Below are 24,482 nucleotides of genomic sequence, written 5' to 3'. Positions count from 1 at the left end.
GTTTCTGACGTAAACTATAGTCAATGTGTTGGGCTGCGGGTGGCCTCACCCTCTTTTTGCTAAAGTGCTGTGGGTGGCGTACAGGCATTATTACATATGAAAGATACCAAGGTCCTTTGCTTTTTGAGAATTGTGTTCAGGGCGTAAAAATCAGAAAACACCATTTCGGGAACATCGTTTATTGAGTTTTACAAGCAGAAACAAGGTAAAGGCAGCATAAGATGCATTGAACGTTCACAGTAGAAACAACTTAGTGCTACACCCAGATAGATTTTTTTCCCTGAGCCAGAAGTGGACACAATCTTATATAGACATGGCAATCAGATGCTATCAAGCAACTGTAGAGGTAACATGACCCAGGGTTGCTTAAAGCTCATGGGCATCAGATCGTATTTATAGGATAGCTGGCAAGTTGCAGGTCAACCACTCTGGATTATTTTCTCATCTTGTAATGTAGAATACATGAAGACATGGTACAGTATACATCGTTAGTAAGGCTTTACCAAACAGAAAATGTCTGACACAATAACTAGGTACAGCAGAGGTCCTGAGGAAGTTTCCCACCTTGCTTAAAGAGGACCGGTCACCTCTCCTGACCTGTATGTTTAGGAAATACTTGTATTCCCCATTTAAAAAATGTAATTGGGTATGTCACTTCACTATACAGTCAGCACTGATTAGACTGTGTAGAAACACACTGTATTGAATAGTAACAATCAGTTGTCAATTTATTCATACATTTCCAGGAGGCATAACAGAGGAACAGCACAATGTAGAGTTCTAAGAAAAGATGCTCTAGAATTATTTTAGGGAGAATACAAGTATTTACCAAAATAGAGATTTCAGTAGAGCAGACCGATACTCTTCAAAAAGATAATTCCACTCACAAGTGACGTATCAGAAATCAAATTGGTAAAGTCCATGAGCTCCGTCATTTGTACTGCTCAGATATCCAATACTGGAAATCTCACAGACCATTCTAAACAAACAGCAGTATAAAATATACGGATCTTTACCTATGAGGCCGTGTCAGATTTCCAGTTACTGAATTCTGCAAGCGCTCTCGAAAGGATTCTGTTCTGGCAAATAGTGGTGGTCCAAACTCGAACATTAGCTTTGCATTGACCTACATGTGCTACCATCACAGAAAACCCTTCTTCCTTTCAGTTCCAGGCAGATGTGCTTACAGAATATACAATAAAAGCAGCAAACAAAGCTCAATATTACATGGAAATGCACCTATTTTCCATTGAAATGAGGCACGGTTACAGGTGGAGACTCACCATAACTGAGCCTTACTTTATACACGCACATATAGCTTCTTGCTTGATCTGTTTTGAAGGCGCACACCACCCTCTTCACCCCCATGAGTAACAGCAGACATCTAGGTGATAATGTAATAATCAGACAAATGCCACATCTAAGGGTATGTTCACACGCGTCGCAAAAAAAGTCTGAAAATACGGCGCTGTTTTCAAGGGAAACAGCTCCTGATTTTCAGCTGTTTTTTAAAGGGAATGTGTCGCTAGAAATTACTTTATTTTTTTAGTTAAACTATTATTTGAGTGATTACATATTGTTTTAATTTTTTCACAAGTCAGGAAATATTATAAATTAGATTCTAATTTATAATTGAAGGAACAGGGGGAGTAGGAAAAGTAGTGTGTTTCATAGATGTAAAAAATAAAAAATACTTTATTATTAAATTGTTATTAAAAACAATGTTGGATGTAATTTACGTTGCGCCAAAGTCCCCTAGATTGGCACAATATGACAAATTATGTCTAAATTAAATTGCTCCAATTCTATAGTAGTATATTGATTTATATAGACGACTGACCTCTCAGTGTTGGTGAGAAAACAGTCAATTGCAAGCAAAAAATTATTATTAACGTTCCTCCAACGGGCTGTAGATAAAGCCCAGCGATGGGGAAACCCCTACATCAATCTTGCTGCAATAGGTTCCATGTACATGCATATAACTGCATAGATTGCATGCACAAATTCTAATTTATAACATTTCCATGTGCTGGGCACTAGAGGGAGCACTTCCCAAAATTGCAGCATGGTCAATGTGGTAAAGCAACCTCATTGCTTTATGCTGCAAATTTGGAGTAGACACTCTCCCTCCCTTATTCTGGCTAGTGAATCTTCAAACCTCCTACACGGTGTGCCGCCATTTTCTGAGCGACTGCACAGTGTAGGAGGATTAGATACAGTGGTAATCAGACAGTATCACACAAACATAATACACACATCACATACACAAACATAACTTACCTGCTTCTGCCGCCTCCACTCCTATTCCTTGCGCCTTCGCTTCCTTGAACATATGGCCGGAAGCCGCGGCCGGAAGTAGTCATCTTACTGTCTGGCCGCGGCTTCCGGTCCACATGAAAATGGCGCCGATTTCACTCTGCCTGGGAGCGGCGCATGTGCGGTTCCCACACAGACGGCGTACCGCTGTAGTGAATGGAACGGCTCCCGTTCGCATGCTCTATGGGGATGTATGGGCTGTATTCCATCTCTGTAGGTGTCGTTAATCGACAGATGAAAAAAAATAAAAATGGCAGCCCCCATAGAGGTAAAAATAAAAAAGTAGAACACACGAACACAAATAAATACATTTTATATTTTTATCATACTAAAAGCAATATGATTAAAAAATATATATATTTCATGACACCTTCCCTTTAAGCAAACTAGCGTTTTTGGAGCGGTTTTTATATAGAGTCAATGAAAAACGGCTTCAAAAACAGCTCAAGAAGTGAGATGTACTTCTTTTTACAGGGTGTCTTTTTACGCAGTTTGCGGCTCGAAAAACAGCCGAAAATAAGCCGTGTGAACATACCCTAATAAGTGACATTCCCAGTAACCCCTGGACTCATGCTTCGCTTACAGCAGTGGTCTCAAACATGTAGCTCTCCAGCTGCTGGGAAACTCCTAACAGGTGGAAAGCTACAAGATGGAGACCACTGGAAAGCGACATGAAGCAGTACTGTTCATTAGTGGGCAAGGGTGAAAAGGTGGAGGATGTTAAAGAGGTAGAATGATGGTATTATGGTTTTAGGTTATTCAATTCCTCACCGTTTATGATCTCTGCTTGCTGTCATTCAAGGGGAACCTTTATTTATTTTCAGGGAATATTAATTCTGTCCTGGTCATGTGATGGACACACAGGTGCTCAGCTTGTTACAGTAGTTATCAGAGCTATGTATTGTAAAGGCTCTTTTACACCAGCCGATAAGCGACCGATGCAGCGAGCGCCGATCAACGAGACATCATTCATCGGTGCTAGTTTGCTCCGGTCACACGGCGCTATGGATGGGGACAAGCGGTCGCTACTCCGATCGCTCGTCCCCATACATAATCATCATCATGTCGGCAGCGCATCTCCCCGTTTATACAGGGAGATGTGCTGCCGTCAACGATAATATTTAACTTTTTTAAACCGATATGACCAGCAGATGATCGAGCGTTTGCTCGTTCGTCCGCTGATCGTTCCAGTTTACACTGGGCAATTATCGTTCTGTGAGCGCTCGTCTGCCCGATAATCGTCCAGCATAAAACCCTCTTAACGCGGCAAGCTCCTTTGTGATCACATGACCAAGACAGATTTGTATCCACTGGAAGTAATCAATGAAGGTTCCTATTTAAAGGAAGGCAAGCAGAGATCTTAAAACCAGTGAGAATTTTATACAGAAGAGAATACCCCTTCAGAAAACCTGATAAAAAAATTAAAAAAGCAAACGTAGCTTAAAGACCATCTGAACTAGATAGAGAAGTTTTTGTAGGTGTACTCACATACCTTTACACAATAGTGAAAAAAAATCTGCATATCAAAGATCTTCACACTGCTGAAAGAAAACTACTGAAGCGTCAAAGTTGTAAAAAAAAAAATGTATATATTTGTATGTATGTGAGGATAGAGGAGAAGGGGCCGTGCTGTCACCTTCCAGGGCCGTTCAGAAAATGAAAGCTGCATGGATTGGTCTCTATTGGCAACAAGGACACTTTTCCTCTGAAAGTGAATACACGGGGCCCAGTTTAGCTAGAAAATTGGTTTATGTCCGATCAGCAAAGCTATTCACAGTAAGAGGTAGGAATTCATACAAATTCCCAGTATAAAACATTGATGCTTAGGCTAGTCCATCAATGCGTGATCAGTGGGGTCCGGCCCCTGCAAAACATCAGAGCAAAGGAGTTGAGGCGGCCCCTTGAAAGTACTGAAGATCAGCGATTCAAGCTCTGCTTCTTCCCAAGGATGGACCATTAATAGTCCTGGAAAACACATTTATAAAGTACAATTAGATCATGACAAATAATTGGCTGCAACGAAGATGCATAAAGACATATAGAGAGATTTAGCTCCCACAGCAGCCAATCAGGTCACGGGTTTCATTTTCCAAAGGGCATCAGAAATATGAGAGCTAGAATCTGGATGATATGGCAAGAAAAAAGGGAAGGCAGCAAGTATCGCAACTTATATCATTCTAAAAATCACAGGCCATGAGGGTGGCATCGATAGGTCTGTGTATGCTGGTCATAGTTCTCTATACTTTACATAGCTTTGTGTGGTTCCTAAGACTGGGGGTACCACTGCACACTGGCAGTCACAGAATTATGTCCTGTAAGACAATGACCACAACATGTGGCAGCTGAGCGGGGCAAAAAACAATGAGCAAACTGACCCGCTGGCGTGGCAGAGTCAAATACCTATGTAGGAGGCTGCAGCTGATGGAGGTCAACCTATAGCCCTATCCCAACCGGATAAAAACTGCAATCTGACTCAACCCAAAATAAAAAGTAGAGAAGCTACATGAAGGCTGGCATCAGAGGTCTTTCTTTTTTTTTTCAAGATTATCTCTCCAAAACTGTTTGACAAATCCATAATAGTGTTTGATATTGTGAGCACATAGTTTTCAATACACGATGGTAAAACATTGCCACTGCTTGAATTTTTAACACCGTGTCCATGTATGAAAGATTCTTACATTAATCTCTATGAGCTTACTTTATAAAAAAATAAAAATTAAAAATAAGTAAAAAGTTATTGATAGGTTAAGGTCCCTTAAATAAAACGAATTATTGTTTTTATAATAATCCCAAAGTACACAATCTGAATCCTTATCTAACTTTCCAAGTACAGAGCGCCCATCTAGTACTGCAGTGGTCAGATGTGCTTTTCATCTGATTGAGATGGCGGATCATCATATGGTCAGTCATAGATCAGACATATGTATTATGTATAGAAATTCTTTGTGGTTTAAAAAAAAAAAAGGAGATTGCAGTTGAAGAGATCGTTCATTCTTATCCTTCAATAGTTCCTGTCACCTATATACTACAGAGGCAGCTATTACATGGGCATAACCGGTATTCAGATAACCCAACATTTACCTCGTCGTGAACGGTCATCATTACAGCTTACGGCACTTTGGTCCTAATGCCATTAGAAAAGCCCATAGGCCGGATACCCATGACAGCTGGCTTACCTGATAACCTGGCTGCCACCACGGTGTGTAGGTGAAATGTAGAAATTCAGGCAGACAAATATGAAAACTTCATGGATCTGTTACAGATAGACAAGTCTTCAGCAGCAGCTTACAAAATAACAAACCAGTGTTTAAAACCAACAGCAAGAGCAGAGTCTGCCACGTCTCTGCCACAAGGATTCATATTGTGACCCATTCACAGAATGACTCTCCACCAGGAACGTGGTCTGCAAGTCTCATCAGTGCACCGAAGACTTAGAGTGGCAAACGGACGGCATCAGTAGAAATGTTTCCGGCTTCTTTCGTGCCACTTGTTGTACACAATGAGCAAGATGACACCAGCAAAGACCACGCCGAGCAGTGTAAAGAAGACAATAAGGAAGAGTGTAAAACCACTCATGGACTCAGCCGGATCATCCACTGGAAGAACAACACAGGAAGTTTATGGTCATGGGATAAATATACATATCACGTAAAAAAAGAATATATAGAATACCTGGTGACCTACCTCCTGGCAGCTTCATGTTGTCTACACTTGGAATAAAAACCTCCTTGTCCATCTTGTCCTCTGAGGGTGAGCGCTCCACGCTGATCTGGTACAATTTCAGAGAGATGATGTCATGGTTGTCTGTGCAGAGAAGACATATTTGATTAAATTTACAGACCGCGAAAAAATAGGGTGTCTTTCTGGCATGCGCAATTGCTGGCAGAGAAAACAAAACAAAAAACCTGTAGGCCCAGATTTACTAAGACTTTCGTCTCAACCCAGTCAAAGACAAGCTCTGGAGTACACCATCTACGAGCTTGGCATATATTTTTGCTATAATTTCCACCAGTTTCAGTCATAAATAATAGTACGTTTGTTGGATCATGGTCCTTCACTAAGCCACACCCACTATTGTAAAAATAACCGCAAAAAGAGCAGTGTAAACTAAATAAAAATTATTATTATTTTTAAAAAAAGCAATTTTTTTTACTACAACTAAAGTGGCGTAGATTCCTCACAGTTCAGAATTCTTTTCTGCTATTTTCAGGGTTCGCAAACAGGAGTCTTTAAGCCACCCTGGTTGAGAGGGCACGGAGATTGGATTCTCCAGTCCTCTTTCAGAACCTGGCTGAGGGTATGTTCACACGGCTTATATTTAGCAGTTTTTCAGGCTGTAGACACCCCGAAAAACGACAGAAAATACGGAGGCTGAACGCCTCCAAACATCTGCCCATCGATTTCAATGGGAAAAGGGCGTTTAGTTCCAATGGGGCGTTTTTTTTAAATGGCCGTTTGAAAAAAAACGTCGCGTAGAAAAACGCTCCATAAAAAGAAGTGCATGTCACTTCTTGAGCCGTTTTCCATTGTGTCAATAGAAAAACAGCTACAAAAAAAAGTTTCTGGTTTCAAAAACAGCTGAAAATCAGGTTATTTTCCCTTGAAAACCGCTCCGTATTTACAGCTGTTTTGCGTGTGAACATACCCAAGTCTCAGCCAATGCACACGACCGTGCCCGCAATCACGGCCCGCAATTGCGGGCACGGCTGGCCGCCGACTGACAGCCGCATTCTCGGGCCGTGCTCCCAAGTATGGGAGCACGGCCCGCACACTGCAAAAGAACGGACATAATTCCCGGAACATTTCCATGGCACGGACACCCTTTTCCGTAGTGCTACGGAAAGGTGTCCGCGTTCAATGAAAGTGAATGGGTCAGTTTTTGTGGACCGCAATTGCGGTCCGCAAAAACGGAGGTTTTTTTACAGTCGTGTGCATGGGGCCTTAGCCAATGCACCAGCATCCAGCAGATGTCTTAGCCAATCAGTGGAGTGGTTGTTGGTCAGGTGCACTGTGCACATAAGAGACCTCCATCCCAAAGTCCCTCCAACGCATGTGACTATTAGTTTTCCACATCTGGTGTTCCCACTTGCAGCGGCCGGACTGATGACGCCTAAAAATCCCATCAACTTAATCCTACCTGAAAGATCTCCAGTAGCTGCTGAACTCCCAAAGTAATATCCACGGGGCAAGCGCACACCAGGTACATCCAGACAATCTCTCCATTCCTGCTTTCCATCAATGTCAATCATAACCTACACATAATGTAGAGGATGAAGAGTGGGCAGGAGTTTGGTAAGAAATATATTCCATGAACTGCACTTTTCAGGTGAAGCCAAAATCTTGTAGTAATAGAATAATTTTGTATGCAAAGTTCCTCAGACTAAGTTTATAGTAATAAGACTTATAATGGGGTCCTGGATTACAGCTAGTCTACCATTATTTAGCCTAGTCACTGCGTCCGAGATCAGCAACATGAACAGTGGCCATGAAAACTATTTACATACCAGATGGGGTATGGATCTAGAAGGAAAAGTCAATAGTAAGGGCATAATCTTACCGTTAGTCTGCGCTTTACATAGCGTATGACGAGGAAAGTGTCGTGGTTGAGATTCCTAACCATAGCTGTGCATCCCCCGAGCTCAGTAGGGTGGCCATCCCGGCTGTGATCATATATCAGAGATCCATTGCTCACCATTGCAGACACATAAGGAAATATACGCTGTAAAATAGAGCGGGATAATAGCAGGATGACCTTCATACAACCTCAAACAGTAGTATCCATATCCGACGTTAACGGATCACAAAGGCTGGGTTCACACAACCTATTTTCAGACGTAAACGAGGCGTATTATGCCTCGTTTTACGTCTGAAAATAGGGCTACAATACGTCGGCAAACATCTGCCCATTCATTTGAATGGGTTTGCCGACGTACTGTGCAGACGACCTGTCATTTACGCGTCGTCGTTTGACAGCTGTCAAACGACGACACGTTAAAAATACAGCCTCGTCAATAGAAGTGCAGGACACTTCTTTCTGACGTAATTTGAGCCGTTCTTCATTGAAGTCAATGAAGCACAGCTCAAAATTTACGGCTGTCAGAGAAGCCTCGCAAAATGCGAGGAGGAGCTTTTACCTGTGAAACGAGGCAGCTGTTTTCTCCTGAAAACAGTCTGTCTTTTCAGACGTAAAAGCCTCTCACGTGTGCACATACCCTAACAGACACAATATTAACAATCATGATACTGGTGGAGCTAAGAGCAAAGGGGGGAGACTTATCCAGACTAATGTAACCAATGGGACGGCTTCTTTTGTTTTCACAATCTCTTCTGAAATAGGAGGGCTGGAATGATTGGTTGCCATTAGCAACTGCACCAGTTTTGAGATATCTCCCCAATGTATTACCTCATTCATCTCCTTAGTGGTATTTTGAAATTAGAAAGAGGCCAACTAATACGGAGCACTCATTACCATTACATACAGAGGACTTACTAATACTGAGCACTCATTACCATTACATACAGAGACCGACTAATACTGAGCACACATTACCATTACATACAGAGGGGACTGACTAATACTGAGCACTCATTACCATTACATACAGAGGGGACTGACTAATACTGAGTACACATTACCATTACATACAGAGGGGACTAATACTGAGCACTCATTACCATTACATACAGAGGGGACTAATACTGAGCACACATTACCATTACATAGAGAGGGGACCGACTAATACTGAGCACTCATTACCAAAACATACAGAGGGGACTAATACTGAGCACTCATTACCATTACATACAGAGGGGACTGACTAATACTGAGTACACATTACCATTACATACAGAGGGGACTAATACTGAGCACACATTACCATTACATAGAGAGGGGACCGACTAATACTGAGCACACATTACCATTACATAGAGAGGGGACCGACTAATACTGAGCACACATTACCATTATATACAGAGGGGACTGACTAATACTGAGCACACATTACCATTACATAGAGAGGGGACCGACTAATACTGAGCACACATTACCATTACATACAGAGGGGACCGACTAATACTGAGCACTCATTACCATTACATACAGAGGGGACTAATACTGAGCACACATTACCATTACATACAGAGGGGACCGACTAATACTGAGCACACATTACCATTACATAGAGAGGGGACCGACTAATACTGAGCACACATTACCATTACATACAGAGGGGACCGACTAATACTGAGCACACATTACCATTACATACAGAGGGGACTGACTAATACTGAGCACACATTACCATTACATACAGAGAGGACTGACTAATACTGAGCACTCATTACCATTACATACAGAGAGGACTGACTAATACTGAGCACTCATTACCATTACATACAGAGAGGACTGACTAATACTGAGCACACATTACCATTACATACAGAGGGGACTAATACTGAGCACACATTACCATTACATACAGAGGGGACCGACTAATACTGAGCACACATTACCATTACATACAGAGGACTGACTAATACTGAGCACTCATTACCATTACATACAGAGAGGACTGACTAATACTGAGCACACATTACCATTACATACAGAGGGGACCGACTAATACTGAGCACACATTACCATTACATACAGAGGGGACCGACTAATACTGAGCACACATTACCATTACATACAGAGGACTGACTAATACTGAGCACTCATTACCATTACATACAGAGAGGACTGACTAATACTGAGCACTCATTACCATTACATACAGAGAGGACTGACTAATACTGAGCACACATTACCATTACATACAGAGACCGACTAATACTGAGCACACATTACCATTACATACAGAGGGGACCGACTAATACTGAGCACACATTACCATTACATACAGAGACCGACTAATACTGAGCACACATTACCATTACATACAGAGGGGACCGACTAATACTGAGCACACATTACCATTACATACAGAGGACTGACTAATACTGAGCACTCATTACCATTACATACAGAGGACTGACTAATACTGAGCACTCATTACCATTACATACAGAGACCGACTAATACTGAGCACACATTACCATTACATACAGAGAGGACTGACTAATACTGAGCACACATTACCATTACATACAGAGAGGACTGACTAATACTGAGCACACATTACCATTACATACAGAGAGGACTGACTAATACTGAGCACTCATTACCATTACATACAGAGAGGACCGACTAATACTGAGCACTCATTACCATTACATACAGAGGGGACCGACTAATACTGAGCACTCATTACCATTATATACAGAGGGGACTAATACTGAGCACACATTACCATTACATAGAGAGGGAACCGACTAATACTGAGCACACATTACCATTACATAGAGAGGGGACCGACTAATACTGAGCACCCATTACCATTATATACAGAGGGGACTGACTAATACTGAGCACACATTACCATTACATACAGAGGGGACCGACTAATACTGAGCACACATTACCATTACATACAGAGGGGACTGACTAATACTGAGCACACATTACCATTACATACAGAGGGGACCGACTAATACTGAGCACACATTACCATTACATACAGAGGGGACTGACTAATACTGAGCACACATTACCATTACATACAGAGGGGACTGACTAATACTGAGCACACATTACCATTACATACAGAGGGGACTAATACTGAGCACACATTACCATTATATACAGAGGGGACTGACTAATACTGAGCACACATTACCATTACATACAGAGGGGACCGACTAATACTGAGCACACATTACCATTACATACAGAGGGGACTGACTAATACTGAGCACACATTACCATTACATACAGAGGGGACCGACTAATACTGAGCACACATTACCATTACATACAGAGGGGACTAATACTGAGCACACATTACCATTATATACAGAGGGGACTGACTAATACTGAGCACACATTACCATTACATACAGAGGGGACTGACTAATACTGAGCACACATTACCATTACATACAGAGGGGACCGACTAATACTGAGCACACATTACCATTACATACAGAGGGGACTGACTAATACTGAGCACACATTACCATTACATACAGAGGGGACTAATACTGAGCACACATTACCATTATATACAGAGGGGACTGACTAATACTGAGCACACATTACCATTACATACAGAGGGGACTGACTAATACTGAGCACACATTACCATTACATACAGAGGGGACTAATACTGAGCACACATTACCATTACATACAGAGGGGACTGACTAATACTGAGCACACATTACCATTACATACAGAGGGGACTAATACTGAGCACACATTACCATTATATACAGAGGGGACTGACTAATACTGAGCACACATTACCATTACATACAGAGAGGACTGACTAATACTGAGCACACATTACCAAAACATACAGAGGGGACCGACTAATACTGAGCACTCATTACCATTACATACAGAGGGGACTGACTAATACTGAGCACACATTACCATTACATACAGAGGGGACTAATACTGAGCACACATTACCATTACATACAGAGGGGACCGACTAATACTGAGCACACATTACCATTACATACAGGGCCGACTAATACTGAGCACACATTGCCATTACATACAGAGGAGACTGACTAATACTGAGCACTCATTACCATTACATTCACACTAATCCCCAAGGAGGCAAGAGAGGTAAGTGGTTCAACACATCCCTGGCGCTGCTAGTTTCACGGACGGCCAAAAATGTAACTTGACCGATAACACGTTTTTACAGCCCGAGGTGTCTGACAGCGCCGTTACACATGATATTTTTCATGGAGATGCTCCCTATTAACTAGATTGGACTGTTTTCTTGAACTGTGCATTATTATCCAGTAACTGACGGACATATGGTTTCTGTTCTGTGCAGTAAGTCCTAGCGGATGATCACGTCACCCCAGGAGGCCGAGTTCATCATAGCCAGCAGCGTGTACACACACTAGGGACTGGAAATTAATCCATGCAGAAGGGAAAGGACTAAGACTGATTATTGTCTGTAGAACTCACTCACACCACAAAGTATATACAGCATATTTATATACAATTCACCCAGAACCACGTCAACCTGAGTACAATGGGTTACTACTTGTCCAGTGCACGTGTCTGCTTGGTTGTCAAAATTTGGTGCCAATCTGTGCCAGAATCCTTAAAGAGGCTCTGTCACCAGATTTTGCAAGCCCTATCTCCTATTGCAACAGATCGGCGCTGCAATGTAGATAACAGTAACGTTTTTTTGTTTTTTTTTAAACGAGCATTTTTGGCCAAGTTATGACCATTTTTATATTTATGCAAATGAGGCTTTCTAAAGTTCAACTGGGCGTGTATTGTGTGTGTACAACTGGGCGTGTTTACTTCTTTTACTAGCTGGGCGTTGTGAATAGAAGTGTATGATGCTGACGAATCAGCATCATCCACTTCTCTTCGTTACCACCCAGCTTCTGGCAGTGCACAGACACACAGCGTGTTCGAGAGATCACGCTGTGACGTCACTTCCGGCCCCAGGTCCTGCATCGTGTCGGACGAGCGAGGACACATCGGCACCAGAGGCTACAGTTGATTCTGCAGCAGCGTTTGCAGGTAAGTAGCTACATCGACTTACCTGCAAACGCTGATGCTGCTGCAGAATCAAATGTAGCCTCTGGTGCCGATGTGTCCTCGCTCGTCCGACACGATGCAGGACCTGGGGCCGGAAGTGACGTCACAGCGTGATCTCGAGAACACGCTGTGTGTCTGCACTGCCAGAAGCTGGGTGGTAACGAAGAGAAGTGGATGATGCTGATTCGTCAGCATCATACACTTCTATTCACAACGCCCAGCTAGTAAAAGTAGTAAACACGCCCCGATGTACGCACATAATACACGCCCAGTTGTACTTTCACTTTAAACACGCCCAGTTGTACTTTAGAAAGCCTCATTTGCATAAATATAAAAATGAATCATAACTTGGCCAAAAATGCTTGTTTTTAAAAAAAACAAACGTTACTCTTATCTACATTGTAGCGCCGATCTGCTGCAATAGGAGATAGGGGTTGCAAAATCTGGTGACAGAGCCTCTTTAACATACTGCTTGTTCTAAGCCGAGTGATCTTTAAATGATGGATTTAAAAAAACTGAACTATTTGTAAAAAATCCAATGCTCCTTGAACTGGGGATGGTTAACACGGCTCTTAAAGGGACACTTTAGCATTTGCTATTTTCAGTCCTGGATTTGGATTCAATATACAACTCAGTAGTTGCCTCTTTATGACCAGCAGTGCAGTTACAGGGATTTTCCCAACATTTCTGAAGGTTTTCCATAGAACCTAGTTTGTACATTCCCTATTCGGGGACTATATTTCAGATGTTGTGAAGCTGTTGGTACTATGTATCATACATGGCGGTCCTGCAAGGTTGTGGGCGCGTTCTGGTCAGGAGTCTGCGCCATGGTCTCAGACGTTTTAGGGGTTGCCTGCCATAAACTCCCTACTGTGCGTCTCCTTGGAGAGGAACCCATGGAGCTTAATAATGTGAAATCTAAGCGAACTACATTTTGCCATCAACTAGAATTTACATAGCTGCCAAATAATATGCGAACGCCGTATGTATATTTTTTTATGAGACCCAAGTTGTACGTTTTGATAAACCTTTAACAAAAATCTAACTATATATAAAAAAAAAATTGGAAGCCATCAAAAGCAGACACTATGAAATTACTACAAGGGGTGCGGCAGACCGGGTTATCCTCCCCTCACTGGCGTTTACGTACTATCTTACCCTTTGACGAGCATTATTTAGCAAGTCGGACATAGTGTTGTGGACTACACCGTTCAGCCAAAACATTAAAACCCCCTGCCTAATATTGGGCATGTCCCCCTCATGCTGCCAAAACAGCTCTGACCAGTCGAGTCATTGACTCCACAACACTTCTGGAGGCGTCCTGTGGTATCCTAGCACCAAGAGGGTAAGTTGTAAGGTGGGTCCTCCATGAATCAGACTTGTTTCTCCAGCACATCCCACAGATGCACGATCGGATTGAGATCTGGGGAATTTGAAGGCCAAGTCAACAGCTTGACCACTTTGTGATGTTCCTCAAACCATTCCTGAACAATTTTTTGCAGTGTGGCATTATCCTGCTGAAAGGTACTAACCCCTGCATACCTGGACCACCACACAAGCTCTGCCATTTTGGAGATGCTCTGACCCAGTCGTCTAGCCAACACAATTTAACCCTGGTCAAGGTTGCAGAGATCCTTACACTTGTCCATTTTTCTTGCTTCCAACATATAAAATTCAAGGACTGTTCACTTGCTGCCCAATATATCCCAACCCGTGTCAGGCGCCATTGTAACCAGATAATTAATGTTATTCACTTCACCCGTCAGTGGTTTTAAGGTTATTGCTGAACGGTGTGTGTTGTTACCATAGAGCTTTTGGTCACTTCTTCCCAATCACTCCATATAATGGTATATACGATCTATTTCTGCGCTGTTCCCCAGGCTCACGATTGTAAGTGGATTTCTATACTTGCCTACATGGGAAACACAATGCTGGTCTTTATTCTTTGTTATAGCTCAATAAATTCCTTTTGATACAATAGGTTCCAACCTCACTTTTCATTGGATGTGTCATCCCATGGCATCAAGACATAGGTCTGGGGGATGGGACCTCCTCTGCAGGGAGGGAGATAGACGCTGTACAGGAATAGCCATTTGTCATTGTCAGGGTAAAGGAAAGGAGCTCTTAGTGACAGATCCAAAGGGACAATGGACCCCTGCTGTTGTCACCAGATTCATGCATGGGCTTTTGCTGTGCAATGGCCCAGGCAAAAAAATAAACAGACATACTATCATTGTCTGAAGTCAGGGCGGTTTCTTTTAGCTTTCAACATGTCAAGTAATAATTTACATGCTACACATGACCGGAGTTTCCCTTTAAAGGGTCACACTGATTTTGTTCAACCTCTGACGCGATTGGTGGAGGTCCGGGCACGGGGTCCTTAGGGTGCTGGAGTACAAGCCATAGACAGTAAATTGGCCATACACAGCAATCCAAACAGCGCACCACAGACCCTTCATTCTAGCATTTGTTGGGGGTCTCTGCACCCATCTTCTCACAGATCTCAACTTTTCATAGGTCTCTATGGCACAACCAGAGTGCAGCAAAACCGCAGTTTTACCACGGTTTTCAGTGCGGCTTTTGTCTGTGCAGTTTAGAGGTGAATGTATGTTACCTGTAAAAACTGCACAGGCAAAAAGCGCATCACAAACCACGGCAATTCCCAGTATAACCACAAGGAAGCAGCCAGTGGCAAGAAATAGAAGAGGACGGCAGTCAGCATGTGCAGAACGCGTGAAGTCACGTACAAATCACAAGAGAAATAAGACCCATAAGAGGCAACAGATGACAAACACGGCATCCAGTCAGACAGAAAGGCAAGTGTATGAATAGAGGCGCTTAGTAATGTACCTGATTCCCTGCAGAGTACCTTTTCTTCTTTCGTCCAGAAGCAGAGGAGAAAGCACACACAACAACACAAACATTGTATCTTAGTAACATGCAAGGTAAAGCAGAGACAGTACGGACTAGATTACCCGCTAAACATACTAGGAAGGGGGGTTGGTTATTGTAGTCATCCGCCAGAACTGGGGAAAGTGCCGTTCTGCTGGACGTCACAAGACCACACTTATTATACTGGACTATGTTATTAGCAGGCACGCTATTCTGTCACTCAGAGGTTTACAGTGTCAAAATCAATGTGTCAGACTTTACCTACTAAAAAAAATTGCAAGCCCGATACTGTATTCATTTTTTTTTTTTTAATTAATAAAAACAAACTATAGACTTTAACCTCTTACGGACATTTGACATAGCTGTAAATGAGTCGTGGGGGGAGGGGAGGGGGGGGGGAAGAGCACGAAGCGGGCTCAGGTGTCAGTTGTATACTACAGCTGACACCTTGCATTTGTTGCCGGGATCAGAGATAACGGCAGCGTGCAGGCCTAATAAGGGCCCCTAGGTCTACCATCTTGGGATGGGAAAAATGCACAATACACAGAAAATACATAAAGTATTGCGATGTATTGCACCAGAGATCTAATGTTCACCCTAGGGAAACTAATAAAAAAACAAAAAAACACGTAGACAGTTAAAGTCTATAATAATGTAAATAATAATAATGTAAATAATAATAACACGTCAATAAAAAAAGATATTCTATTCCACCACACAAATACATTTCTTTTAGTTTCAGTGCATTATATGACGCTGTTAAAAAACTGCAACTCGTCTCGCAGAAAACAAGCCCTCAGACCGCTACAGAAGAAAAAAAAAGAAAAAAAAAAAAAAAGAAAGTTATGGCTTTTGTAAGGCCCCATGCACACGACAGCAAAAAACCTCCGTTTTTGCGGACCGCAATTGCGGTCCGCAAAAACGGAGCCATTCACTTTCATTGAACACTGACACCTTTCCGTAGCACTACGGAAGGGTGTCCGTGCCGTGGAAATGTTCCGGGAATCATGGAACATGTCCGTTCTTTCGCATTTTGCGGGCCGTGCTCCCATACTTTGTATGGGAGCACGGCCCAGAAATACGGCTGTCAGTCAGCGGCCGGCCGTGCCTCAAACGGCTGTGACTCAAAATGTTAAATTAAAAATTGCATTTAAATTATATTCCCCGTGTTTTGTTCTTTTTTCAGATCTTCTAGCTCCTACAGATATAGGAATGTGGTTTACACTGCTGCTTGTTCTGGGGTCGCCATGCTAGCACTGATAGACTTCGTGCATGGCCATCCTATCATGTGACCATCATTCATAATGATACATTTTTAAAGCAGCTGGTTAAAAAAAAATACAAAAATAAAGTCAGTGGAGCGGAGCTGCAATACCAGACAGAGCCCATTGACCGCTATGGCGCGGTTTCGGGAAAATACAAGCAGAACCTTTGTTCTAATCATAGACAACCCCTTTAAGAATGGAGGTCACATGGCAGGATGTTCATGCGCAGAAGAGTTAAGGCCCTATTACAGGGGCCAGCGATCCGACAAAAAAAGCATTCAACGGCTGATCGTGTGGTTTATGCAGCATTAAATATTATCGTTGTCGGCAGCGCATCTCCCGGTTATGGAAATGTATGGGGACAGGCGCTCGTGGTAACGATTGCTCGACCCCATACATTACTGATCATCACTTCTTGGGAAAGAAGAAAACAAGCTGTCTCGTTGATCAGCGCTAATTTTTACGGCCCATATCGTCCAGCGTAAAAGGACCTTTAGACTGCCAATGCTACCATAGCATACCCAGAGCAAATAGCGAAGAGATCAAGAGGAAAAACAAGACAATGGGTCAGATTACTAATCCGGTCCAAAATTTAGGCAGGCGGAAAATGTACCAAACTTATCACAATGGCGCACACGGTGAGATAAATATGGCGCACCTTGGCTGGTGTATTCTGCACCAAAAAATGGTGCAAATCATTAATAAACCTGGTACATTTTGTGACTAATTTTAGTCACCATCATATTTCTAGAAACTTTTTAAAACTGTCGAGAAAGGTGAAAAAAAAAAAAAGTGTCTAAAACACATAATAAACTTGACGCACGGCATACATGCCAAATTTTGCCACAATTTGTACTAGAATTCTAGCGTATTTTGCTTCATAAATCTCCACCAATGCGTGTACCCCGAAAATCTGGTGAGTCTACAGTAAAGTTTTTGTCTCAAGTGTTGTAGAGCCAGACTTACTTCATGCTGTTTCTCCTCATTTGGGTAGGTGTCCACAAACACTCCAAGACCTAAAAAATTGTCTTTACTTCCAAACACGAGACCTGGATACATCAGATGGGTAAAAGTCAGGTTAATAAAGCACATAAATAAATACTTCTTAAAGAGGACCTGTCACTAGGTACGACAAAGTGATTTAGTAATCCCACCAAATAGCCGCTGTGTCTAAGAGTCCAACGGTGTTTGTCTTGTACTTGGGGGTCCCCCCGTTGCTGAGCTATGGACTCCTCCTTATTTGGCTAGCCAAGTGGGTTTGGCCGCCAGCGATTCTTAATGGACGGAGCAACCACTGAGGCTCTGACACTTCAGCGTGAGGCTGATACACATCGATACCCATCACTGGAGGTGCTCGCCTGGCTAATCCTGCCGGCCATAAAATGTCAGATAGATGCGGGTCCCACATCTATCTCTAGAACAGAGCCCACTAAACCCTGTTCTAGCGCTGCGTGTTACTGCGGACACGTCTGATTCCCGACTACGAAGGAGAAAACCGCGTAGCTCGCTGGGTTACGCGGTTTCCGTAACTCATAGTAGTGAATGGCAGTTACGGAAGCAGCACAGCATGCGATATACACGGTTTACGTAACTACCATTAAGTTCTATTGGGCTCTGAGCTCTAAGCCCCATAGAACTGAATGGTAGTTATGGAATTTACGGACATTTATGGCAGGCAGGATTATCCAGGCGAGCACCTCCAGTGATCGGTATCACTGTATCAGCCTGATGCTGATAGGTCAGTGTCAGAGGCTAAGTGGTAGTTTCACCCATTAAGAATCGCTGGTGGCCAAACCCACTTGGCTAGCCAGCGGCTCATTTCCAAATTAGTTGCTAAATAAAGAGGGGTCCATAGCTCAGCAACGAAGGGACCCCCAAGTACAGGAGAAACACCGCGGGACTCTTAAGGCGGGACTCACACGACCGGGTCGTTCCCGAGCCAGAGTGTCGGCCGGTAAAATCGGCCATTTTGCCCGGCCGGTTTGCATCTGTGCCGGGCAGATCCGGACAGTGACATCAGCGGCAACTCCTGAAGGGGAATCCCCATGTGTTCGGGGATTCCGCTTCAGGAGTTTCCCCTGATGTCACTGCCCTGCTCTGCTATAGTGGCGTCGCTACAGTAGTAGCAGCCGCAGCAGCAGCTGCTAGCGGCGCCATCGAAGGTGTCGCCGGGCCAGGGTGCTTTTCAAGCAGGGGAAGGGAGCCAGCGCAGCGCTATCTTCCACCTGCTGTACACCCCGGCCCTGCCACACCGTGTACAGCGATGCCATTCGTCAGAATGGCATCAACTCCTCCTCCTCACATGCACGCTGCGCTGTGAGGAGGAGGAGATAGAGCGTAAGCTCCGGAAGACCCGGCCATCACTCGGGACACATCCCGGTGATGGCCGTGTATTACCCGGCCCCATAGACTTCTATGGGAGCCGGGCGGCCGGGTACCCGGGCGAAGATAGAGCATGTCCTATTTTTTGACGGCCGGTTTTTCCGGCCGTCAAAAAATCGGTCGTGTGAATAGCGCCATTAGGGGTCTATTATTCCTAATGCAGCCGGGTGCCGGCCGATTTATGAACGGCCGGCACCCGGCCGGGAAACCCTGCCGTGTGAATGAGGCCTAAGACACAGCGGCTATTAGGTGAGACTACTAACGTACTTTGTAGTACCTAGTGACCGGTCCTCTTTAAAACAATAGAGAGAAATAACTTCTCACCATCTTGCATCCGATCCTTGGTGAACCAGATGGCAAAGCCATCACCATTCAGGTTTTTCTTGCCCTGTCCATGAACTTTAAAATGAACTTGTAGTTCCCAATCCCGTAAGTAGCAGGGCTGGAAAAAAACAATTATATTCTGTTATTTGTGTAGTGAAAGTAGTGTGATAATGTGATGATTAATGAACGAAAGAGATATTCAGCTCCGAAGGTACATAATTGTGAATGCAGCTCTGGACTATGATACAGGCTGTAACATGATGAGTAAAGTAAATACTCAACTTTCTAGTTAGATCACATCTACATATAAACTGGAAATTAGGGCTCAGACGTGAGCGTACACTTTTAGGCCAACTTTATTTGGGGTCTAAGGTACAGGAGTTCAGAGATGGAAAAGAGTAAGGGCCAGTTCACACCTGCACATGCATTTCCATTGTTCTGCTCTGTCGGACTTTAATGGGTTCCATCAGGGTGTCCGTAGTTTTACCGAAAACCAGACTGTATCGGTCTAGCAGCTTAGATGGAAGTATCCCATGAGAAGGGGATAGATTGAAGCCCCATTTACTTCAATGTAGCTGAACTGCAATACCAGAAATAACCCATGAAAAGAGGTGGCACTGTTTCTGGAAGAAAGCATGCATGTTTTTCTTATCCTGGACAAACCCTTTCAGGGAAGTCCATTCTAATCATCTGAGGTAACAGGAGCACCATCTAAAAACAGAGGATAACCAAAAGTCCAGGCCAGAAGCATGATGATTGTAGACCACAAATGAAAGATGTAGACAGGCCTATATATATATATATATATATATATATATATATATATATATTATATATATATATAAAAGCAAACACTCTTACCATACGGTTCCACACAGCTCCACGTTTGCTCTGTAAATCAGGAGTCAGTCGGACATATTGGGGAGTAACCAGTACATTGCCCATCAAATCCCATAGAGACGAAGAAGAAGAGCCCACTCCTGACAAAAAATAAATAATAATATTGGTTTATTGCATTTTTCATAAACGTGAATAACTTACATTTATCAGACAAGTTTTAGGGCAAATGGCACAAAGTGCTTTGATTTACCTACACCGATTCCAGTGCCTCCTCATCAGATGTCTCACTGTAGCCAAGGGGACTTAGGGAATGTCCTCATGTCTTAAGCCCCATGCACATGAACATGCGTTTGCGGCCACAATTCCCCTGAAAATCCACAGGAGAATTGCGGCCCCATTCATTCCTATGGGGCCATGCAGACGACCGTGGTTTCCACGGTCTGTGCATGGCCCAGGAGCTCGGACCGCAGAAAGAACGGGCATGTCTTATTACGGCCGTGTTCTGCGGTCCAGGCTCATAGCAAATAATGGCCACGGCCATGTGCACGGACCGCGATTTGCGGGTGGCTCACGGGTGACACTCCGCCCGCGGCCGACCTAAAACTCACGGGTGTGCACGACGCCTTATGCCTTACATGTTTCTCTCAATTAATCCCCATTAAAGCCCCATGCACACATCCGTATGGCTAATCTGCGGACCCATTCATTTCTATAGGCCACAGACACCTTTCCGTATATTTACTGATGTGTATAAAGTCGTAGAAATTATCTGCAAAATATAGAACAGGTCCTATTCCTGTCCGCAATTGCAAACACGGATTCGGCCATAGAAATCTATAAGCGATGAAAAACTGCGGACAGCTATAGAAGTGCATCCGTAGCCATCCATAATTGCAGAAGCATTGCTACGCGATGGCAGGGGACACCAAGAAAATGGCGCTCCAGTGATCATGTGACATGTTGGTGAAATCATTTGTAGCCTCCCTTTTTTTTTTTGCGGATTTGTAAATATGGGTGCACTACGGACTGTATTTACAGGCAGCGGACGATAAACCGTGTCAGAAATCCAAAGCTGACCCATAGATTTCTGCTGCAGGTCCGCACGCAGATTTGCACCATTCAATAGGGCTAATCTGTCTGTGGTTACCCTACACTGTTTTTTTCACGGAAACCAAATCAAGAAGTGACATCACTTACTTTTTTTACCTCAACGTGGCAAAGTTTGTGGCAAGTTTCACGCACCGAAACTCGCTTGCAAATCAGTCTCGTGAACAACGCATTAAAGCAGCTCCAAAGGTGAAGCTTCATAGTTCATTTTTCTCTAAATTCTTCAACATTTCATTTCTTCATCAAGTCAGATGTTTGCCCCTCCTCCAGTCACCTATATACCCCTCACCTTATCTCTCAGATATGTGGCATCCAGTGTCATATTGTCATGTGACCTTGTTGACCATGTGACATTTTTTTACCGGTCGTAAGAATACCAGAATCTATTCTTATTTTTGTATTTCTGAAAAACTTCTAGCCTTAATAGAGTTGTAGATTAGAAAATCATGGCTGCTCTACTCCAGAAACAGCATCACACCTGGCCATGGCAGCATCTGGTATAGCAGCTCATCCTCAAGCAAGTGAATAGGGCTGAGCTGCAATACCACATACAGTCCGTGGACAAGAGTGGCGCTGTTTCTGGGAGAAAGCAGCCATGGGGTTTTTTATCATAATGTCCAAACTTTAGACACAGCTACTTATGCAACAGGATGATGAAAGTTCATGTTTGTGCGCTGCCTGTTGCATCATGGGACTGGTGTCACGAAATTTGCCAGTGAGCTTGATACATATATTCTCCAGAGAACTGTCCAAAAACAGAAAATTATATATATATATATATATATATATATATTCATATATCAATGAAACAGACAGCGCAGCAGCCATAGTCGATCGTTTACCTACGGAGATTTTACCACTTTGTTGTGGCAGTCATTTGGCGAAAGTGACAACAGGGAGAGTGAGGAGGAGGTGCATTAATGGAGCGGAGGTCAAGCATGCCCACAGCGCTCTATTCAGTCAGTCCGAATGGCAGAAACAGCCGAGTACTGCGCTCCGCGGTTTCCAACAGTCCTATAGAAATCGAATAGAGTGGCAGGCGCATGCTCGACCTCCGCTCCATTAAAGCTCCTCCTCATTAGGGGGTCAGGTGGGACAGGGGTTCAGGACACTCCTCGCTGGGGGTCTCAGCTATCAGACAATCACCTATCCTGTGGATAGGTGATAATCGGTTCCGATGCAACCCCTTTATGGATGGAAGATCTATTTGAAGATAGTGGGTTAGATTCAACGAATTTCAAATCTTCCTTATGATCATCTCGGGTACAGATCTTAGGAGACCAATTTAGAGTGGAGATCGCAATCTCAGAAAAACATTAAGATCAGAAAAATCGCTGTAAGAGCAATCACTTTGGTGCCCACCTCCGTACCATGTGACTACGATTACAATTTCATCGCAATATAGATTTATTGAAGACCAAGCCAATTACAGACCTGCTCGCTGGTTATTGGAGGCACTCAGTCGCTCTGTGTATAGGAGCCAATCAGCCGGTCTTTCTGGCCTCTGACAGCCTTTGCACTGTTCATTACCCCTCCAGTCATCTACAGAAGGCTGCACATTACTATGTACAACTCCTAGTCACATGTCCTCGCCATCAACATCTTCTAGCTGCACTTCCTGCCATGCCAGGGTCATATGACCAGGGGTTGTTGTCCCCTTTGCCCTAGCGTCCGGGTCGCCGTCTTTCACTTTACAACTTACCCTGATAGGGCTTGCTCAGTGAGTGCTCCCTCTTCAGATAGTCCTCTGTCTGATCGGCAGACACAGCGCACAACCACACAACTAGCAGCCGAATGACACCGGTCCACAATACCTCCGGCCGGCCCCCGATCCCGACACTCCATTTATCCACTACCGCCATCTTGCTACTCTCGGCTCTGACAATGAGCTAACCAATCAGAAAACAGGCAGTAGGCGCAGTGACCGGCCTATTCCAGAATATTGAACGTTGCTATTGGAATTCATATGACCAATAAGAATAGAGATAGGCGGTGCGTTGTAGATACTGCAGTCTGATTGGCTGGTGAAATGTGAGTCTTGTTACCCGGGTTACGGGGAGTAGTAATGTTTACTGCCTGCGGGTCTCATGGGGGATTAGGACAGACAGCAGTCTCATTAGACTGCGCTGCCAGTAATGAGTCACTTATGTAAGAGCCGTGCGACAGCAGAAATCCCTCAGTAACTCATAGACATAATTGCTGCCCTCTCTTCTATTAATGTCTTGAAATAAACATGTACTGGCAGAATTTATTTAGGTCTGGGAATTTTCACTTCCAACCTATTAACCCCTTCCCGCCTTTTTCCGATTTTCATTTTCGCTTTTTCCTCCCCATCTTCCAAAAGACATAACTATTTATTTATTTCTCCGTTGATAAAAACGTATGAGGGCTTGTTTTTTGTGAGGCGAGTTGTGATTTTTCATGGCGCCATTTATTGTACCATATAATGTACTAGGAAACTGGAAAAAATTACTTTGTGAAGTGGAATGAAAAAAAATTGTTTTTTAGGTTTCGTTCTACGGCATTCACCGTGCGGTAAAAACTTTATTCTGCGGGTCAATACAATTACGCCGATTTTAACTACTTTTAGGCCGTAGCGTAAATGCTGCGGAATTTCCGCAACGGAATTCTGTGCGGAAATTCCGCAGCATTTACAGTAGCAGCAAAGTGGATGG

At 43.5% G+C, this 24,482-nt stretch overlaps 1 protein-coding gene across 4 annotated transcripts; it reads right to left on the bottom strand.

Moving 5' to 3' along the window:
• Window positions 1-163: 163 nt before the first annotated feature.
• LMAN2L (lectin, mannose binding 2 like) lies at window positions 164-23,677 on the bottom strand. 4 transcript variants are annotated; one of them, XR_012882515.1, is made up of 10 exons: window positions 23,510-23,677; window positions 20,722-20,840; window positions 19,861-19,978; window positions 18,121-18,203; window positions 15,848-15,874; window positions 7,874-8,035; window positions 7,454-7,568; window positions 6,001-6,120; window positions 5,493-5,912; window positions 164-4,281 (listed from the first exon to the last, which is right to left on the bottom strand). XR_012882515.1 is itself a non-coding variant. In XM_075858590.1 (9 exons), the coding sequence occupies exons 1-9, from the start codon at window positions 23,667-23,669 to the stop codon at window positions 5,770-5,772; spliced, it is 1,047 nt and encodes a 348-aa protein (XP_075714705.1). In that variant the 5' UTR covers window positions 23,670-23,677; the 3' UTR covers window positions 164-5,769. The 4 variants fall into 4 exon arrangements, 3 of the variants coding, with proteins under 3 accessions (XP_075714705.1, XP_075714706.1, XP_075714707.1); XM_075858590.1 differs by having other exon boundaries at window positions 164-5,912; XM_075858591.1 differs by having other exon boundaries at window positions 164-5,912; window positions 15,848-15,871.
• Between the last annotated feature and the right edge of the window lie 805 nt (window positions 23,678-24,482).

The sequence above is a fragment of the Rhinoderma darwinii genome, chromosome 3 (assembly GCF_050947455.1).
Source record: "Rhinoderma darwinii isolate aRhiDar2 chromosome 3, aRhiDar2.hap1, whole genome shotgun sequence".
In the NCBI taxonomy this organism is placed as follows: Eukaryota; Metazoa; Chordata; class Amphibia; order Anura; family Rhinodermatidae; genus Rhinoderma; species Rhinoderma darwinii.
Note: the sequence above shows the minus strand (reverse complement) of the source record. Positions and strands in the feature narration are given on the sequence as shown.